At 41.5% G+C, this 13,948-nt stretch overlaps 1 protein-coding gene across 3 annotated transcripts in view; it reads left to right on the top strand.

Moving 5' to 3' along the window:
• PIWIL1 (piwi like RNA-mediated gene silencing 1) overlaps positions 1-9,568 on the top strand; it is a 30,027-nt gene extending 20,459 nt beyond the window's left edge. For all 3 annotated transcript variants that reach the window (XM_081842248.1, XM_081842247.1, XM_081842246.1), the window contains exons 13-22: positions 58-172; positions 326-513; positions 855-927; positions 1,471-1,671; positions 2,899-3,002; positions 3,261-3,331; positions 4,986-5,139; positions 5,419-5,544; positions 7,702-7,849; positions 9,173-9,568. In XM_081842248.1, the coding sequence (XP_081698374.1) occupies positions 58-172; positions 326-513; positions 855-927; positions 1,471-1,671; positions 2,899-3,002; positions 3,261-3,331; positions 4,986-5,139; positions 5,419-5,544; positions 7,702-7,849; positions 9,173-9,289 (1,297 nt within the window). In that variant the 3' untranslated portion in view covers positions 9,290-9,568. The remainder of the gene's footprint in view (positions 1-57; positions 173-325; positions 514-854; positions 928-1,470; positions 1,672-2,898; positions 3,003-3,260; positions 3,332-4,985; positions 5,140-5,418; positions 5,545-7,701; positions 7,850-9,172) is intronic.
• Positions 9,569-13,948: the final 4,380 nt, after the last annotated feature.

Genomic DNA, 13,948 nt, shown 5'->3' with positions numbered 1-13,948 from the left:
AAAGAGATTAGCACAAATAATGTAACTCCAGTGTTTTTATTTTATATATCTAAATAGAGATGATAATGTCCAGAAAGAACTTCATGATTGGGGCTTAAGTTTTGAATCCAACTTGCTTTCCTTTTCGGGACGAGTTGTTCAGTCAGAAAAGATCCATCAAGGAGGGAAAGTGGTAAGTTAACCTTTTACTTCATTTAATGCATTTTAAAATATAGCCAGAAGAGATTATTCTCATCAAGCAACATGTGTTGCTCAAGAAAAAATGTTTTAAGACTTGGATTTATGTTCATGCTGGATGATTACTCTGGAATCTTCTCTAATTCAGTTTGACTACAATCCACAACTTGCAGACTGGTCTAAAGAAACCAGGGGAGTATCTCTAATCAGTGTAAAGCCTTTGGATAACTGGCTGTTAATCTACACACGGAGAAATTATGATGCAGCTAATGCATTAGTACAGAATCTTTTCAAAGTCACACCAGCAATGGGTATACAGATGAACAAGGCAATGATGTAAGTACCATATTGACACTTACTATCTAGAAACTATATTGCTTTATTTCAGAAATTGTACTGTACCAGGATGGTTAAATCAAGAAAATTTGTACTCACAGTAATTTGTCAGAATTTCCAATAAACTACTTTGAAACCATAGGAATATTCAGGAGAATTTGCAATACCACCTAGAACACCTAATCTTTGTTTTATCTTTTGGAAATTGAGAGTTTCAGTGGAGTCTGGCATTCTTAGGCACTGTATGCACTATTAAAATAATGGATTCATTGCTATTGAGTTTCTTAAATTAGAATAGGTGCTGCTGAATAAAGTACAGTAAAACATGGCCTTTTTTGTAGGATTGAAGTAGAGGACAGAACAGAAGCATATTTGAGAACTTTGAAGCAAAAAGTTGATTCAGATACAAAGATGGTATGTATTAAGTGATTTAGAAGATACAATGCTGAAACATGGTGTGGTGGCTGTAGATTCTCTGAATCATGCTGGGAAAAGCTTGAATTGAATTTCCTTTTGTTGGTTTATTTGAACAAAAGTGCATTGGCATTAGCTAATTCCCAAAACCAGTCCACCAGACTTGTCATCCAGGGAGGCTTTTGGGTCTATGTGTGCTGCGCCAAGGACTTGAGATGTACAGATTCCTTGTTATCTGGTACAATGTGGGAGCCTAGGATGATGGTTTCCAGACCCATCATCAATAGGCAGGTTACAGAGGGCGTCGCAGAGACCTGCCATTCCATATTTTGGGCTGTGCATGCTGAACATTCCTGATCATTCCATCCAGTTGTGGAAGGCCACCATTGTGGTCCTACACATCAGTATGCTGCTGGGAGACATGCAGGTTGGCCAACTGGCCCTAGTTACGTATCACACTGTAGCTTGAGCATGCCAGAAGATAGAAAACTTTTCAATAGTAGTTGTGGTACATTGAAGTTTTTCTTTCATTTTTTTAAAAAGGTGGTTTGCCTCCTCTCCAGTAACCGTAAAGACAAGTACGATGCAATCAAGAAATACTTGTGTACCGATTGCCCCACTCCAAGCCAATGTGTGCTTGCTCGGACATTGAGTAAACCCCAGACAGTAATGGCCATAGCCACAAAAATTGCTTTACAGATGAACTGTAAAATGGGTGGGGAGCTCTGGAGTGTTGAGATACCAGTAAGTAGTTCTTTTCAAGTATAATTGTTTACTTCATTCCATTTGTTAGCATTGTCAAATAAAAGGTAAAGGTACCCCTGCCCGTACGGGCCAGTCGTGTCCGACTCTAGGGTTTCGCGCTCATCTCGCTCAAGAGGCCAGGAGCCAGCGCTGTCCGGAGACACTTCTGGGTCATGTGGCCAGCGTGACTAAGCAGCATCTGGCCAGCCAGCACCAGTGCCGCAAACGGAAACGCCGTTTTACCTTCCTGCTATAAAGCGGTACCTATTTATCTACTTGCACTTAGGGGTGCTTTCGAACTGCTAGGTGGGCAGGAGCTGGTACCGAGCAACAGGAGCTCACCCCACCACGGGGATTCGAACCGCCAACCTTGCGATCAGCAAGTCCTAGGCACTTAGGTTTTACCCACAGCGCCACCCGCGTCCCTAGCATTGTCAAATACCTACACATAAATACCGAATGTGCTTAGATTGGCTTATGAAGTTTTATTCTTTAACCCAATTTCTTCGTAATCCCACTTGACTCTTCCTGTTAACTTTGTGATCTGTTTAACCTAGCTTCTTGCTTTGTTTCTCTACTATCAGGATAAAAGGGAACTGGGGAGTTGTCCGAAACGGCCCACACAGTAACAAAGGCTGGAATTGATTTGGGATTGCAGTTTAAAAGCTTGTACTCCCTAAGTGCTAGCACCATGTGAAAGAGAAAAAGGAAGAACTGTAGAAGTGTCTTCTCCCCCTTCCCCCTGCCCAAATGCACTTGTTTGCCTTTAAAGCATGCATACCTTAGAACACAGCTCACATTGGCTCAGTATTTGTTCAAAGCTGTGCACATCCATACTAAAAAACCCTTCAGTTGCTAATAAATACTTTCTTGTAGACTGAATAAGAAGCTTTGGTTTTATGTAGAAACCTTCAAATATGATACTCGCCTTAATGGACTTACGGCAGTCACTGTAAACACATCAGCAAATTCTACTATTAGTAGTAGGTGCTACTGGAAGGAATTATTTTATTTTATTTTATTTATTTTATATCAGTAGATTGAGATTGGGTCAGACTAATAGGAATTTAAGAGGATATCCATCTAGCTAGTACTGTGCCCTTTGAGATCTGAGTATGACTCTTGAATAGCTCCCATAACTATTTAGTGCAAAAGCTAATTTTAATATATTGGAAACTTGGATTTTTGAGCTTGTAGCTCACTCTGTTTTTCTTAATATTTTTCAAGCTGAAACAACTCATGATTGTGGGAATTGACTGTTACCATGACACCACAGCTGGCCGGAGGTCAATTGCAGGATTTGTTGCAAGCCTGAATCAGGGAATGACACGGTAAAAATCTGAAGTTGTTTTTTTTTTAATTGCAGCACTTTGTTTTTTAGTTTTCTTTATGAAAAGGCAATTTATCGGAGAAATCAAAAGTATTACATGAACTTTCTCAGCTGCCTGGCTTGTGCTGCACACACTTTCTACTTTGTAATAAAGTCAAATTCAGTTATCATACAGAGAGAGACTTCAGGTACTTGGCTGCTGTCAAGTAATGACGAGGAAAATTTATTTTGGCTGAAGCATTTTCTTTTCTCACAACAGTTGGTATTCACGCTGTGTCCTTCAAGATCGTGGACAAGAACTTGTAGATGGACTTAAAGTATGCTTGCAAGGTAAACTTAAATACTTAAGAACTTATGTGTGTCATTTTCCCTATTTCTTTTTTTTAAGGGACTGGTGAATTGGTAACCATGGGTCTGATCAGGTTTGCCAAGCTGTTTGTAAAGACCTGCCCAGCCCCATGCCCCAATCTGCTGATGGTGCCTTTGGTGGCACAGCCAATAGCCCACTGCTCTTGAAAGCAGGTCAAAACATTCCACTCCAAACTCAATGGCAGCTGGGAGTTGTTTATCCTTGTTTCATGCAGTTTTCCTAATGCAAATACAACTGGGGAGTGGGGTGGGGATGGTGTAAATCAGGCATAGGCAAACTCTGGCCATCCAGATGTTTGGGACTACAATTCCCATCATCCTTAGCTAACAGGACCAGTGGTCAGGGATGATGCCTGGTGTAAATAAAGGTTATCCTTCTGTTAATAAATGGATACTTTTTAATTCCATTACCTTCACTGGGAGAGATGAGCATATTTTTTGCATTGGTGTTTAATCTTTGATTGGGTCATGCCCAAATATTTTACAAATTTACACAAATTTGGAGTGCTAAATATATTGGTTTAGATGAAACTTAAAAAGCACTCCTTTATTATTTTTAATTTATCTATTTTTTATTTTGACTAAGTAATAATCGTAAATAGTAAAAATGTGCACCCCACCCAAGACCATTCCATTGTAACTATCCAACTTCCCCAAATTTCAACACCTCTTGTAATGGTTTGAGCCCTTTTCATTGTAACAGAAAAAATTCTACAAACGCTGTCCATACCTTCTCAAAATTATTTCTCCTGCATATTCCCCATCTTACTTTAATGACACGTGTTAACTTATCATTAATAGATATATCCCACACTTCTTTATACCATTCTTCCATTTTATATTCTGCTTGCCCCTTCCACTTCCTAGCTATAATAATTCATGCAGCTGTCAATAAATTTGCGAGCAAGTCCTTCATAGCCTACGAATCTTCCACCCAATGTAAATTGATAATAATGCAACCTCTGAACTTTCAGTGAGCTTTAACCCCATGATTTCTGTTATCTCTTTAAACACCCTTTGCCAAAGAAATGGTACATATTTATAGCCCAACCACATGTGAACGTAATTCCTAGTTTCCTGGCATCCCCTCCAACATAACATCAAATATTCCTTGTTTATTTGATTTAATCTGACTGGTGTTAAATACCATCTCCAACCTAATTTATAATTTTCTTTTATTCTTATAGACAACATTTTCAACATACCTTTCTCCCATATTTTCCCCCAGCTTTGACTATCTATCTGCCCTGTTGTATCCTTTCCCCACACCTCTTTTAATTGATCATCTTGATCCTTCCATTTCTACTAATATTTTATAAATTAAAAGTACTCCTTTAACCAGACAAATTGTTATATAACAAACTGATTTATAACAAGCTTGCTTATAAAATTCACTTTAATGGGAAGTTGTTTTAGCAGGGTGGACAGTTAATTTATTCCTGTGAAAAAGATAAAGTGCTTCCATTCAAAACACAAGAGTGAAGGAAACCAGTTTTACTAAGCTTGACATTTTGAGGGAGGTGCTATAAACAGACTGCTTTTTTAATTTAATGGCGTGCTGGCGGCCAAAGGGAATAACAGTAGTAGATTGATGCACTGATGTTTCCTCCTAAAGCTGCTTTAAGGACTTGGTATACCTACAACAACCACATGCCTTCTCGCATTATTGTGTATCGAGATGGTGTTGGAGATGGTCAACTGAAAACCTTGGTTAACTATGAAGTTCCTCAATTTCTGGAGTGCTTGAAAGCTGTTGGGCAGGACTACAAGTAAGTTAAGTGATCCGACATGATCATGTCATGGTTAATCACATGCAATGGCTCCATAAAAGGTAAGCTTGGTGATGCCATCTGGCATACCTGAATATCAAATGGGTAAATGAGATGGCTTTATTGAACCACTTCTCATTGGTCTAGCATAGCCTTCCACTACCTGGTAAAAGTGTTTCTGTTGTACTTAATTGCCACCATATTAGAGTAGGTTTCTTAACATACTGTTTTATTTCAAATTAGTAACTGTATATAAACTTCTTATGTGATCTTCTCAAGTCCCAAACTAACAGTGATAGTGGTGAAGAAGCGTGTGAATACAAGATTCTTTGCTCAGCTTGGTGGAAGACTTCAGAATCCACCTCCTGGCACAGTTATTGATTTGGAAGTTACGAGACCAGAATGGTAAGTTGCAAGTAAACTTTGTGCATATGGAAGATAATTGAGCTGTTGTCTGGATTGCTTTTGCCAAATCCTTGTTAATAACCAGTATTCTTGCTATGGTTCTTGACTGGGAAATAGCCAATTCTTCTGTGGATGCCAGAGGTCTCCAAGTAGGCCGTGTTCTTGCAGTTCAGAGGCAAGAAACACCCAGAACTTCAACAGAAGACTTTACCCTTCTTGTTGAGGATCATTGTTTCCTTTCTCGGCTCAGAACAACATCCTTTCTGGAGTTTCCCTCTCTATTGCTATTCTTTACCTTGTACTTTTCTTTTCTTCCCTTGCATTCCTTCTCCTTACCCACCTTTGAAAAAACAAAGCAGACAAAGGAAGCATAAGCTGCATTTTAAGCAAGGGGTAGCACTTAGCAGTAGTCATAGCCGGCACCCAGGCAGCCATAATTGTGGGACATTCATTGCCATTTTGAGAACTCGGGGAGCTGGGCAAAGGTCCTTCCTCCCAGTCTGGAGGCTTTTGTCTCGTGTGATGGCATGCCTGCTTCATTCACTGCCTCTTCACCCGTTACACCAAGGCGGAACACTTCCATGGCTGTGGAGGAGCAAAGGCAAGGCCGCACATTATCCCACCATTGCTCCGTGCATGGCAAGTTCCCTCCTCAATTCAGCCACAGCAGAGTTAGGGAGACCCAGGAGCTGCTTTCTTCTGTGGACTCCAGCACAGTGGGCAAGAGAATTGACTTTGTTGATCTATGTGGCCTCCTGTGTGGCCTATTAATCCGTCAGAGGAAAATCTCCTTCCCCCACAATCTCAGCAACTTGTTCCTGGGGCCAAACTGCTTCAGGCTTGCCAGAGAGTCTCAGCCCAGTCTGTTTCTGAACCCACAAGTGATGCCTTTGGCACAGTTGACGTTACATCAGGTCTTCTTGCCACCACAATCTGCTCTCCATATACAGTATATTTTTCCTTCTGGTCTCCTCCCTGTCTTGCTGTAACAAGTTTGCTATAATTCAGCACCCTGCACCTGAACTTTCCCTTCCTCCTTTCATGCCTCAACCTAGTGCTCTTTAGGACCTGCTCCCTGCACTACTGCCTTCTAAATGTACCTTGGATGGCACAAGGAAGCTTTCAGGAAGCAAGAGAGCAAGCAGGAGTGAGAGATGCTGCTTCTCTCTCATCCCATGAGACAACTAAGTATTGAGTGATGAGATTCTGGAAGTAATCTGGGATCCTCTGTACATCCACAGTGAAATACAGTTTATTGTAAACAATGGTTACTTCTGTGTGAGAAGGTATCCTTGCATGAATGAATACAATGGATTACTCCTCTGACTTGTATTTACCTTGAGTGGACTTCAGATGAAGGTGCTAAATCAAAGGGTGCACTTCGGAAGGCACCCAACAATTCTAGATACTTGCTAGATACACACTGTTTGGTATAGATTAAGCAAAACCTAGGAAAGTGTGTGCATTATTCTTTTTTTGTCGGTGGGGTGGGGGGGGGGAGAGGTCATTCATTATGCCACTTTTCATTCAAATGAATTACAAAGCAGCTTAAACAGTAAATAACCTGAACATTACAAATACAGAATAATAGAATAACAAGTCATCAGTTAAACAATTGAAATCTATAAAACACTATTAACAAAGCAACAAAAAAATAAGTTGAACATCACAATGAAGGCATAGTCATATTATATGATTAACAAATCAATACAGCATTTATAATCTCTAAAAATATTAAAAACAGTAGCAAAATAGCAACCAAAAAACAAACAAACTAAGCAACCAAAAAACAAACTAAGCACTGTTAAATTCATGCACACACATTCCCCATCCCTATGCCTCATAATCTTTCTTTCTGTTCAGCTCATTAAAAGACACACAATGCCTGTGGCAGCTACTACTCTGAAGGTTCCTCAGGCTGGAGGTGGGGTGAAACCCAACCACACACTGATGGCAAACAGTCTCTCCCCCCTCACAGTTCCTTCCTCTAGAAACAGCTCCCTTACAAAGGTTCTTAAGGCTGAAGGGTGGGGCAAAGCAGGTGGAATAAGCCATTGCCTGATGGGTAGCACAAAGTTTCTCCCCGCATAGCATGTGTTCCTTAACTTCCACTTGTCTGGAATTCCATTCTGAATTGTAATTTTTTTCTATTAAAAGGTATGATTTCTTTATTGTGAGTCAGTCTGTGAGAACTGGCAGTGTTGCACCAACCCACTACAATGTAATCTATGACAATAGTGCACTGAAGCCGGACTACATGCAGAGGCTAACATACAAGCTCTGCCACATGTATTACAACTGGCCAGTAAGTATATGTACAATAAATATACTTCTCTCTCAGCAGATGATGATTTCCTCAAATGAGTTAACTCCTCCCAGGTCCTCTAATAAGCAGGGTTCCTGCAAATCAGGTTCAGAATCTTTCCTCTGGATGCTTGGGGAGGAGTAACTTTCCACTTTTAGTTCTGTTCTGCTTTGCTCCAATACATTTGGGAACAGATGTGAGTTCCAACAAAAAGCTTGTTGTGGGCTCCTCTGCCCACAATCATCCATTTGGAGTAGAAAGAGAATTGGTAATGCAACTTGGTTTTTGTAAGGCTTATTAGTATTTCTGCCTGCTAGTTGATTCCTTAAGAATCAATAAAATTCTAAATGGGGTGGGGTGGGGAGGCAGAAATACAGGGCAGAGGGTATCCAAATTGGTAAGTAGGCAAGCAAAGTAGCTGAATTTGCTTAAGTGTTCCCTTACCGTGCATGCTGCTTTTGATTTATTAATAGTTTGTCTGTGTCTGAAGCAGAAAACTGGCTTGAAGAAGCCGACCTAACTATAATTGCATCCTGTTGAGGTGCTTCTTTACATGTCATAAGTCAGTTTCCTTATAAGCCTGGTAGAATCATACATGTGGCTCCATTCCATTCTGCTCCTCCCACCCAGTGCAGCTCAAATGAGTCTTGTAATCTAATCTGAACCCAGAGAAAGCTGGATGGGGATCTGCATAGCACGTCAGAGATACATTGATGGCTAAACTGCAGTATAAGACTAGCTTATTGTGACACGCAAACTAGCTCAGAAATCCTGTTATGGGTGGCTTTGATAGATTGAATGCCACTAATGAGAATGTATTAAATTCTGTTTACTTTCAGAACCTCACACAGGGGCCACCACAAAATCATATTACCCAGCATCAGTAGTACATTGTAGCCATGAGCATAAATCCATTGGGACCAAACGACATTTCTCCAGATGGGGCCAAATGACATTTCTCATTAAGAAGGTCCTTTGAAAGTAAAACATTTCTCCAGTCATTCTTTTGAGAGGAGACATGAGAGACTTGGTCCCACCTCTCTGCCACATTCTCAATAGAATATTTATTGAGATTCTTGTTGATTTTTAACTTCTGTTGGTGAGGGCAGCAGAAAGGAGATTTCTGGGTAGATTTCCATTAAGGAGGAATGGAGGAGGCAGCTTAAATGAGATACACATTTTAATGATAATTGTGCTATCTTAAGCCCTGTCTCTTCATCATATTTGTCCTTTGAAAGTGCAACTTTTAGTTTGTGATGTGCCTAAGAGGAGGGCACCAGCTTGCTGTACCTGCCTCCTGTAATGTGTTTGTTTTCTCCATAGGGGGTTATTAGAGTTCCTGCTCCCTGCCAATATGCCCACAAGCTGGCTTTCCTTGTGGGTCAGAGCATACACAGGGAACCTAACTTGTCGCTGTCAGAGAATCTCTATTACTTGTGATCTTACAAGAGAGGATGAAGAACAGTATGGGAAGATAACTTGTATCGTAGACATTTTTCTCCCCTTTAGAGATGTCTTGAATGTGGAGCTTAAAAAAACAAATGCCTGTTTCATCATGCTATGCTGTTTCACTTAGTATTATGTCAAGCTATTACTTGTGACTTCAGCAAGATGAATTTTTAGTTAATGTTTTGTTTGATAAAGTGTACTTGGTTTTTTGAACATGGTTCTTGCTAACAAACCATATATTTCCATTTCAATAAACTGTTAACACATTAATCTGAATTTATTGGTACTTCTCATTCTGGAGGATGAGTGAACACAGTAAGCTTAAATAGAAGACCAAGTCCTCAATTGTTTCTTCATTAAATAGTAAAGGGACCCCTGATTGTTAGGTCCAGTCGTGGCTGACTCTGGGGTTGTGGCGCTCATCTCGCTTTATTGGCCGAGGGAGCCGGCGTACAGCTTCTGGGTTATGTGGCCAGCATGACTAAGCCGCTTCTGGAGAACCAGAGCAGCACACACAAACGCCGTTTACCTTCCCACTGGAGCGGTACCTATTTATCTACTTGCACTTTGACGAGCTTTCAAACTGCTAGGTTGGCAGGAGCAGGGACCAAGCAACAGGAGCTCACCCCCATCACGGGGATTCGAACCGCCAACCTTCTGATTGCCAGGTCCTAGGCTCTGTGGTTTAACCCACAGCACCACCCGCATCCCCATTAAATAATTGGAGTCTTCATTAAATAATTGGGGTCAATTGAAATATGTAGTGGGCACAAGATTTGTCTTGTATGTGTAGTGTTGGAAAGCTGTCCAACCTGTTTTGGAGCCATTCTGTTTTTAACAGATCCAATTTACATCCAAATAGCAAGTCAGATTGGACAAACAAAAGTTCTGCTCTTCCCTATTAACATATATAATGGAAAATATTAACATCTTTAGATGTTACTGCAGCTATAACTTTCTTTTTCATGGAAATTGTAGGCAAAAGAGCCCCCTCCAGAACAGATTTAGCCTACCAAGTTGTAGCTGGGAAGGGTGGTTCAGCCTCAGACCAAGTGAGCAGTACTTTGACACAGAACCTGCAGGCAATATTGTTAAAGTTTGCATTATGGTTATGTTATTTAATTATATATAAATATACAACTAATAGTACGAATATTTGTTAAATTGAATACACAAGCGCAGGGTACCTGACAAATTAGTAGATGCAAAGCCTGGAAATGAGGAAAAATCCAGGAATCTTGGGTTAAGTGTGCGATCTTTGGCAAGGGGGAGATTTAAAGAGCCTTAAAAAAAGGTAAAGGTACCCCTGCCCATACGGGCCAGTCGTGACCAACTCGGGGGTTGCACACTCATCTCGCTTAAGAGGCCCGGGGCCAGCGCTGTCCAGAGACACTTCCTGGTCACGTGGCCAGCGTGACGGAGCTGCTCTGGCGAGCCAGCACCAGCGCAGCACACGGAAACGCCGTTTACCTTCCCGCTATATAAAGCGGCACCTATTTATCTACTTGCACTTAAGAGTGCTTTCAAACTGCTAGGTGGGCAGAAGCTGGGACCGAACGACGGGAGCTCACCCCGCCGCGGGGATTCGAACTGCCGACCATACGATCGGCAAGTCCTAGGTGCTGAGGTTTTACCCACAGCGCCACCCGCGTCCCGTAAGAGCCTTATGTCCATCTAAAACCAGGAGCCTATGTTTGTTCTTCCCCACGAGGCAGGCTTTTCCACAACTACCTACCCAGATGGCCCCCAATCTCTGCTGTTTCTCCCTACCCTACTGATTCACCTCTGGTCCCCAGGCCGGCCCTTGACCTACACACCCCAAAGACCATGAGTGCCCCCAACTAAGCAGCAGCACTGCCAGGTCTCTGCTGCTCCCGGGACTTGGAGCTGGCTCTCCCCCCTAGCCCTTCACTCTCTCCTTCTTGGCACTGGTGGGCAGGGGGTAGTGCCAGGTTTAGGGCAGCACAACTGGGTCCCCCACACTGGGCACCAAGCCAAAGGACACCTCAAAATCTGGCAGCACTTGCCGGGCTTTGGGTAAGAGACGGTCCTAGAGGCCTCCCACCTCCTTTCCACATCTGGAGAAGCACCCCGGGAGCCACTTCCAGTTCCCTGCTCTGCCAGGTGCCTTGTGGGCTCTGTGTTGGACCACCTTGTTCCAGGGGATTTATTTCTGAGTAGGTGTTGTGAACGGCAAGGTCAAAGTAAAATAATGCATGTCTACTCTGTAGTGAGCACCATTTAGTTCAATTGATTTATTTCTGCTGTTTCAGCCAGCCAACAAACAGCAGCTACTGGCTTAGCTTGTGGACATTGATTACGTCTGCTTTACCTTTATGCTTAATGTCTGTTTGGAATGCCTACAGTTGGAGGGCAGTACATAGGTGTGGAGGAAAATGGTCCCTAGCCCTTGATGGGTGGGAATTACTTACCTGACTGTTTGTTCATGTATACACATGCATCCAGGCTTGCTCCTTCAAAAAAGACTGAAAATGGATTCTTGAGAGACTTGTTTGAGGGATTTCATTCATGATTTGGGTGGTGGTGGTGGTGGTATAGTACTACTTAAGAGAGCTGGGGTGCATGGCAATCTGTCTACAGTGGTGCCTCGCAAGACGAAATTAATCCGTTCCGTGAGGCTCTTCGTATAGCGGTTTTTTCTTGCGAAGCAAGCCCATTGACAGCTTAGCGGATTAGCGCTATTAGCGGTTTAGCGTCTTTTAGCGGATCAGCTGATAAGTGGCTTAGGGCTTAGGAAAGGGGGGGGGAGGGGGAAAAACCCGCAGGAACTCGCAAGACATTTTCGTCTTGCAAAGCAAGCCCATAGGGAAATTCGTTTTGCGAAGCGCCTCCACAACGGAAAACCCTTTCGTCTAGCAGGTTTTCCGTCTTGCGAGGCGTTCGTCTTGCGGGGCACTACTGTATACCGAAATCTTTTGATCAGGCATAGGCAAACTTGACCCTCCGGATGTTTTGGGACTACAACTCCCATCATCCCTCACCACAGATCCTGGTAGCTAGGGATGATGGGAGTTGTAGTCCTAAAAAACATCTGGAGGGCCAAGTTTGCCTGTGCCTGCTCTTGATGCTCTGAAAAAGAATGACTGCATTGTATTAGAAGAGAGACTGGGCTCTTCGGGGTTTCTGAATCCTTGAAGAGCTTGCCGCCTTCCTAACTTTGTCAATAAAGAGGCAACAAAGACAAACCTACAAAATATCAAATTTATTTATATAAAATATTTTACACATGAACAACTGTACACATGCACACGCCCACACAATACTTTACCACAAATTTAGGCCAGTATTTTTCTTTTAATTTCATAAATCTAGCACACTAGATTATTTTACAAGAATTTACATTATATTTCTTTGAAGACACAATGGGGAAAAGCTTTGATCATTCATATTATAAACCTTCCATCAATTACAAAAAGAAAGGCAGTCTGAAAAGTATGTATAAACAGTAAAAAGAATTTACAAATGGACAAGTTACAAAAGAGTAACAGCCAAATATGCCTGCCATCAACTACATAGGGCTTTTTAAAATCTTTTTTCCCCCTCCCAAACCACAATGCCAATATTAGGACATAGTACGTAGTGGCAAACGTAGCAATCTTTATCTGTTTTAGTAACTTCTTGCTGGCGATGGTCAGTGAATAACACAACTTTCTCATTGTAGTACTTCCTCACTTTTGTGTCTAGCATACTTCTGAGATCAGTACCAAAAAAATGGTGTCCAGCTCGACTGCATTGCAAGATACTTTATTTTTTTAGAAAAATTATCTGGCTGTTGGAATACCAAAACCTTTACTGGTGCCAGGACCTACAGAAAATATATATATATATATATATATATATATATATATATATATATATATATTTAAAATGGCTTGACTGTGCATTCTCTGAATATTTTTTTATGCAGTAAATCTGGCTTTTGATGTACTTGAGAGGTTGACTAGCAGAACTCGTACAGATGTTTAAGAATGCATCTTTGCACAACACTTTCAGACTCCCAGGAAATACATTGGACATTGAACCGAGTCCGCAACACCAATTACTTGATCTTTTAAAATTACCAATGTCTTGGTGAAAGATGGAAAGACAGTTGAATACACAGTACATACAAAGTATACGCTGTATAGTTTAGACAGTACAAATCATTTGTGCATTAATAAGGCAAACATCAAGGCGGAATAAACTAGGAGTTTCAAGACCATTTATGTGTAAAGTTGTGGGTAAACGGCAGAAGAGGGATCAAAGAACAAGATTTTCTTTCTCCACTTTAAGGGAGGGAAACGTACCAAAATGTATCCAAAGTTGTTGGCTGGAAGAGAGTTGCCTTGTCATGAGATGGTTGGTTCTCGTGATGTTCCTCAATCCCTTCAGTCTTCCCTTTATATATATTTTTAAAATGCATGTTGGCAACACTGTGCTTTTTAGTAAGAATGCCACGTTGATTTTTTCCCCCTCCCTCCCCTCCTTGCCATCTGATTTAAGGAACTTGACACCAAACCAGTCAGAGATGTTTCTGCTGATGTCGGAATGTGCTAGGAAATGGCCAGGTTCTCTATAGAAAGAGGTTCAGAATAGTCATGAAAGCCCTAGTTTTTTTTTTGAAGTTTTTAATCATTTTATTTTGTTAAG

This window comes from Podarcis erhardii (assembly GCF_964252035.2).
Source record: "Podarcis erhardii genome assembly, chromosome: 15".
NCBI classification, from domain to species: domain Eukaryota; kingdom Metazoa; phylum Chordata; class Lepidosauria; order Squamata; family Lacertidae; genus Podarcis; species Podarcis erhardii.
This window is presented reverse-complemented; position numbering and strand designations above follow the sequence as displayed.